The sequence below is a fragment of the Copadichromis virginalis genome, linkage group LG19 (genome assembly GCF_057382275.1).
Source record: "Copadichromis virginalis isolate Kocher_CV1m ecotype Utaka linkage group LG19, C_Virginalis_male_GT1.1, whole genome shotgun sequence".
In the NCBI taxonomy this organism is placed as follows: Eukaryota; Metazoa; Chordata; class Actinopteri; order Cichliformes; family Cichlidae; genus Copadichromis; species Copadichromis virginalis.
The window spans coordinates 34,604,698-34,611,984 of record NC_140636.1 but is presented as its reverse complement, the minus strand read 5'-3'; the positions used below and the strand labels follow the sequence as shown (position 1 = coordinate 34,611,984).

Below are 7,287 nucleotides of genomic sequence, written 5' to 3'. Positions count from 1 at the left end.
TTCGAACTGAGAGCCATTCACTCTGGGGCCACACTGAGCGCAGTCATCCCTTGCCTTTTGAAATTGCTCTCTGTTTAATTGGAATGGAACTCAGTTGTTCAACTCATTAAGAAGCCCCATTAGAAAGTGTGTGAAATGTGATATGGATTATAGCTAATGCGACCACGTAGATGTGTTGTAAAGCCGAATTCAAATGCCCTGATAGAAAGTTTTATAAACAGCCGGGGGAGAAATGAAGATTACCAACAAATGAAGCTGTTAGACTTTGGCTAAGTATTCAGATAAGAGGATGAAAGAGCTTGAGTGTTGGATGCTAACACCATCTATTGAAGTGATTTGAAATCAGGCTAAGGTCATCCTGCTTCACTCTCTTCTCCTGTCCCAAAAGCTCTGGTTCCCCTAGTTTAATCTGAAATTGAAGGCTCTCAACTGCGACAGATTATGGGGGGCTAACCCAAGCATGTAGCCAGGGGCGGTCTCCTAATGAGCCCAGCCAGCAGAGCAGCAAGTGACAGCAAGTAGCTACTCCAGCAAGGAGGGGGTCTTCAATGCCATTCAATAGTTAGAGCAACAGGGTGGTAATCGAATCATTTAAAGCAAAAGAACTGACACCAAAACCTGCATTTAATAAACAGTGATTTCTATTTTATGCTTTGTATTTTGAGTGATACATATTTTGAAATGAAAACACAAACATTTTTAAGACTACATGAAAACATATTTCAAATTTGTGTCTTTAGTGGGAGCGATTAATATATCAATTATTTACAGCACGATATAGGACAACATTTACTTTCTTTCTCTTGAAAGAGTTCTGTCGGTGGGGCGCCTCTTATCTAAAACGCCAGCACTTAGTAACTGTACAAGCAAAGGTTAAAATGAAATGCAGACTTTGACACACTGACTGCTCGTTGCAAGTACTTCATGTTGCACTGGATGAAATTCTGCTCATCTGGCTGTCTCTATATAATTGCGGGATCTATATACAGGGATATTTCTCACTCTTGCTCTTTTCAACCTTTCTATATGATGATCAAGCAACAGCTGTATGTTTTGAAGTGAATCAGGGAGGGGGGGAAAGTGCATTTGCATCTTGTGTGCAGCAGCAAACCAGATGAGTTTTCTCCTTAAAGGAGTCCAGATGCAGACCATCTGCAGGACAGTGAGTCATACCAGGTAGGTCCATGCTTAAAGCAGCCAGACCACTGGGTTCACTCGTGAAAACAAGAGTCCTCAGCGAATTCGACAGTCTCTATGGACTTTTTTGCTCCTCTGGTGAACTCAGGGGGTCGCTGGCCTTCTCCTCGGCTTCCTGTCTCTCCGGTTTGCCCTCCAACTGTCTGTCATGAGAAACTGTTCCCAGCACTTTGGCACTGTGCTCCTGTGCCTTGGCCCTGAGCGCGGCAATGCTGTTCTCTCTCAGTTCCTCTTTAGAAATGACGGACTTGCCTTCTGACCTCTTCTCCTCCGCCTCGGCGTCTTCTGCCCTCTGAGAGCTCGGCTGCTGGGGTGCATCGTCCTTTCCTGACGGCGGGGGTGCTCCAGCCTCCACGGACTTTTTGTGCATCCCTGCAAAGAGTTGCGGGTATTCAGATTTAGAATAGCGTCTGTTGATTGGTAAGCCATCCTGGACTGAAAATAGCAAGCAAAAACAGTTGCGGTTTAGAAAATAATGTTTAAATGGACAGTGGCAATGCATGACCAGGGTACTGGATGAAAAATATTTTGCATGCTGATTTCAATTTAGGAAATATATTAGTTTTAAAAGGTCATGCTTAGGGGGGAAAGGGAACAAGACACGGGGTACTTGTGGAAAGTCAGAATAAACGCATTAATCTCAGCTTGTTAACTCAATGAAGTGCAACCTCTGATTATTTTAAATTATGATTACTCAGTCATCACTAACTGACTGAACTGTGCAGCTAAGATGTGCTTTACATCTACAAAAATGGATGAATTAGAAAAACAAAAGCGGAAAAATCAGTAAAAGTAAAACAAAAGCCTCACCAAGCAGCCAGGGGGCGCAGGACTCCATGATACCATCCTTTGCAGACTTGAGGATGGACTCTGGCAGAGGGATTGAATGCCTCACCATGGCTCCATACAGTCCATATTCAGCCATCACTGTGCTGCGACCCCAGCATTTCTCCCTCTTCCTCCACTTGGCCCTCCGGTTCTGAAACCACACCTGTAACACAGGAAGAAGTTCCCCAGTTTTTAGCTATATCGCTTAAGTCATCATATTCATCAGATTTCAGGTCACTGCAGCAGAGGCCAAAATACGTGCAAGAGATTAAATTTGATTCATTCAAATAACCTTTTAATTTTGAATGAATAGTTTTTGGAAACAGCCGAGATGGACTTGAATAGTGTTGGGGCTTTTGATTACTGTTACAGAGGATATTGGGAATGAGTTTTCAGTAATTTGGGAACCACAAGAAGAGGAAATCAGAGGAGTTTCACCGTGGCAGACTGTTTCACAATGGCAATCTTATTGAATCTGCTGCATTATGTGCAAGATGCAACAATTTGTATCCTAAACAGGTTTGGGCTTTTTTGATGGATCGTCTGCATATCTTCTAAGCCACCGATGAGAGCAAATATTGAGGAAAAAATCGGTTTGAGTTGTGTTTATCCAGCCAAAACGTGCTGTTAGTCCAATAATAAACGCTTAACGATGACAAAGAAATTCTAATTCAAACGTTTCCAGAAGGGATCATCAAACCCTCCTAAAATGTAACTAATTAATCCATTCCATCCACTTACTGCCATTTTAGGCTTTTCTAAAAGCACCCTTTTAGAAATGTTAAGCCTAGTCTTAGCTATTTTAAAGATGATCCATTTAGGAATCCAGTGCGATTCAAAGTGACTTAAGATAACAACTTAAGTCCTGTTTTGCTTGAGTCCATTGATTTCCCATAGCCTGCAGGCTCCAGGTGTAACAGATCTCTGCCTCCTGTCACTGCTTATCGCAAACTACCTGGTGGCATTATAGATGGTGTGACACAACAAGACACTTCACTTGGCTACAGCCAGCAAACTGCTTAAAGCCCGGAGTGTCTGTGTGTGCGCTGAGAGAAAGAGAGAGGCCAAATTGATTGTATAGCACAACACAGGATTGTTAAGCACTCAGCTTAGGCACCTCTGGCTCTGAGAGAGGAGGAAGGTGGGGGGGCAGAAAGAAGACTCGAGCGAGGACAGATTTTAAATCGAAAGCGATCAAATCGTTTTCAAGCTTTTTTATTAGATTTTTTTCTTCTGGTAATTCTGATGGATAACCCTTATTTCATACAAGATACTTTTTTTAATGAGAAATTGCTTATGTGCCCCTTAAAAAGAAGCCAGTGTGTAAGCCGCGAGGAGGAGCGACCCAGGGGCACGCCGAGGCTGATTGAAAAATAAGTTAATTTCAGGCCCAATCGATGGTGGGCAGGCGGGCAAATATCACGGGAAATTAAACTACCGGGACTCGTGGGATCAGCGCTATTGACCCATGCTAATAAATTCAATGTAGTTATTTCATTTGAACTCCCTGCGTCTCTCTCCAAGCAGCAGCAGCAGCCAGCCTCCCGAGCTCGTCTGATTTAACTAATTACACTCAATGAGAAAATTGGGTGTTAATTTTATTTAGGATGGGAGCAGGGTTATTTATTTATTTCCTTTTATTATTTATTCCAGGCCCTACTGTTGCAGCCCGGTAATGAGAACGAGATTAAAAGGCACCCCGGCAGATGGATGGTCCAGGTCACACTGCAATCTTCTTCCGCCTTGATAGCTTGATTAGGTCGTTAGCGGCTCCTTCTCTGAGAACAAATTGTTTCACATCCAACTGCGCCTGATGAGAGATTATCTGTCCTGGCGAGGATGCTGGAGGAGAGCAGTCTTTGTTCAGACGGGAGGAGGAGGAAGAGGAGGAAGGGGAGGAGGAAGGGGGGCCCCATCGCTGATCGATTTGCTGGGGCTCACTTAGACCATCGTCCCTTTAACATCAGAGCAGCATCAGGGGCAGCTGGCGGCCTCCACTCAAATATTACAGCGGGTTATTAGCACTGATGGAAAGGTGAAGGATGAGCGAAGCGCATTCGCCCGAACAGGTGCATATTTATGAGGAGAGCGATTAGAATATTCACACAAATCATTACGGCAGATGAGTTCAGAACGAACCCGGTTTTAAAGAGACTGTTGCTTATTTTTTCAGAATGGCCCACAAAGCCCAGATGCGCTGTTTAAAAATGTAAAATTAGATCGAATCCTTTGAATACAACGAAATGAATGTGAAACACTATGAGATACTTTCACTCTGCTGTTGCTTTGATTAGCCTGTTGTTCGTATGCAAAGCAACTGTACGAAAAAAAATATGTACAAATAAAACTATGCTTCAAATGAAGCATTCCTTTATATTTTAAATGAATAATATGAAACGTCGCATTTTTACAGGCACAACTGGGCAAAAGTAGATTGAAATAACCGAACAACTTTATACTTCATATAAAATAAAATAAAATTCTTTGAACAGCAAAAAAAAAAAAAGAAAAATTGGAAAAGCTCCATGGTCTTTTTTTCTAATTCAATAAATATTCATAATTTTTTTTATAATTTCTTATTATAATTATCAGGGGTTTTTATACCTGTATCCTGTCTTCGGGTAGCTCTGTTTTCATGGCCAGCATCTCTCGGGCATAAACATCCGGGTAGTGCGCTTCATTAAATGCCTTTTCTAGCTCCTCCAGCTGATACGAGGTGAATATGGTCCTGTGGAAACAGGTTAAATACAGGCGAGAAATATATATTAATGTGCTTTGAAAACAAAAAACACACGCACACGCAAAAACCCGATTTTTTTCTTTCTGACAAACTAATGAATACATGTGCATGTTTTAACACACACAATTTGCACTGGAGAAAAGCTAAAAAGGCGTTCAGCTTTAAGTGCCAGTTTTAATAACTTAAATAAAAACTAATCATAACATTACCCTGTTTTTCAGATAATTTTTTTTTCAATTTGCCTAGATGGCAATAATTTGAGAAAATAAAAGCTCACGTGCAGTAAATCCTTATGTGCACAGTTGTGAGTGCCAAAGAAAGAGTAAGACCAAAAATTAGAAATTAAAAATGTAAGAATAACAGCCACTGTGCATTTTATTTTATTTTATTAAGTTGAACAAAGGGATGTTGTATTAACATGAAATTTAACATTTTCATCATTTTTCCCCCTGAAATCCAGAAATCAGCACTAACCGGTGGCGTCTTTTCTTCCTTTTCTTGCTCTGACTTACTGACGACTTGGAGAGTTTTCGTTCATTAGAAGACAAATCTTCAGAGTCTGAGAAGAAGACGTAATGTTAAATGAAATTAAAAGATCAGAGCAAATGTTTGCAACGACACAGCACAGGTTTAAATAAACCTGTCACAGCCTAAAACATTCCAGTTCAAACACGATACTAATACTACTATTACTATTATTATTATTATTATTATTATTATTATTAATATTATTATTATTATTAATATCAATAATAATAATAATAATAATAATAATAATAATAATAATAATAATAATGATGATGATGATGATGATGATGAGGAGGAGGAGGAGGAGGAGGAAATGGAAGAAATCTGGAATCTGTCTTAATCCACAGTAACACAGTGAGTGGAAATGCGATAATAATATAACTGCTGTAATAATTTCACGGCTATGAATCATTAGAAAGTGACTGCAGATCACCTGAGCTGGCAGACTGGCTGGTGTCCAGCGGGCCCACGGACCTGCTGTGGGGCTGCAGGTGAACATCTTGCCCGTCAGACAGCACAGTCTCCAAAAACGCTGGCTGGCTGTAAAACGATGGAATCCCACCAGGGCCGATTAATCCCATCCCGACACCCACGCCGGCGGGGCCCAGCATGGACCTGGCGGCGATAAGGTGCGCCCCGGCCGGCAGCGAGGCCAGTGGGCTCCTCGGGGCTGCGGATGGCTCCTTATTCAGACCCAGTATCTCTTGGATGCCGAAGCCGGTGCACCTGGGCGGTGGATTGGTCGCGCCGCTCTTCGGCTGGTGGCTATTACTCCCTCCATTAACACCCAGAGAGGTTTTCTCCGATAGATTTAAACTTTCCGACAACACGGAGCCCTGTTTCCCCGTCATAGTGTCTCCGATGTTCCTTGAAAGGCCTGTTTCTTATCACGGCGTCTAACAGGACGGTCCCCAGTGCATGATCCTCTGCGTAACACACAAGAGCCCTTTAGAAAATGGTCCTTTTATCCAACAGGTCCATCCCAACAAGAGGCAGAACCAGCAGCCAATCAGCTGCAAGGATTCGGGATTCCTGTGGATCATGGATGCATTATACGCCCTCCCGAATGGATATCTGTGTTTTCCTGAGGACTGCGTGGATAAATGAAGACTAGATCCGAGGTAAAGAGGAACAAGCGATCTTTAAGTTTGCAATCTGTTGGAAGAAATACGAACAATGAGCGATGGAACACACACACACACACACACACACACACACACACACACACACACACACACACACACACACACACACACACACACAAAGCCAGTTCTCTCTGCCCAACCACTGGCTCATAGGAGTGGATAATTGATCTCCAGATGCTGTGGGAAACTCATCACACGCAAATCAAAGGCCCTCCCAAAAACGACAGCTGGACGACATGGACACAGTCTGCGCTGCACGGTCCTGCACAGCGTTAATCCCACAGCAGCAGCAGACTACACAGATTATAAACCACAGGGGGATTTTTCTTGGAGGATGTGGGAAATTAAACAGAATATGAGCAACGAACACACAAAATAATACAAAACTAACAAGAAACTCCCACAGCATGTTTTTTTGTTTTATAATAATAATAATAATAATAATAATAATAATAATAATAATAATAATAATAATAATAATAAATTATAACATAATAATTTCATTCATTTTATTGCAATAACACAACAAAAGAAAAAATGTTTCTTTGCGTTACGGTTTTAATGACCTTTATCTTTATTATTATTATTAAAGATGCGGACCAAAATGTTAAAAATAAAAAATCTTATAAGGATAATTTAACAGTTTTCTTTTAAAAAAAATACTTATGATACATTTATTTGGAAAGCACAGAGGACAGGGATTTGCCCGCTGTGTGCAGAGATGATGCAAATGTTTTTCATTTACTTTCTTTACTGAGGTAAACGTGCCAGTATTATGCAAAAAAGCAATCTGTGTGGTAAAATCAGCATCGTCACAGGTATATCATTCTAATTAAAACCTGTGGGAAT

The 7,287-nt window shown here is 41.4% G+C and overlaps 1 protein-coding gene across 1 annotated transcript; it reads right to left on the bottom strand.

Annotated features, from left to right (window-relative positions):
- Positions 1-647: 647 nt before the first annotated feature.
- On the bottom strand, positions 648-6,248 carry vsx2 (visual system homeobox 2). The gene is made up of 5 exons (XM_085441402.1): positions 5,727-6,248; positions 5,240-5,324; positions 4,630-4,753; positions 2,008-2,188; positions 648-1,632 (listed from the first exon to the last, which is right to left on the bottom strand). Exons 1-5 carry the CDS (start codon positions 6,142-6,144, stop codon positions 1,253-1,255), a joined length of 1,188 nt encoding a protein of 395 aa, XP_085297528.1. The 5' UTR covers positions 6,145-6,248; the 3' UTR covers positions 648-1,252.
- Between the last annotated feature and the right edge of the window lie 1,039 nt (positions 6,249-7,287).

Coding starts and splice junctions, on each gene's coding strand:
- vsx2 (XM_085441402.1), bottom strand. CDS start 6,144: ATGACGGGGAAACAGGGCTCCGTGTTGTCGGAAAGTTTAAATCTATCG. Junction 2,189..4,629: donor TACCCGAAGACAGGATACAG/GTATAAAAACCC, acceptor CCTGTGTTACAG/GTGTGGTTTCAGAACCGGAG. Junction 1,633..2,007: donor CTGCGCCCCCTGGCTGCTTG/GTGAGGCTTTTG, acceptor TGCTATTTTCAG/TCCAGGATGGCTTACCAATC.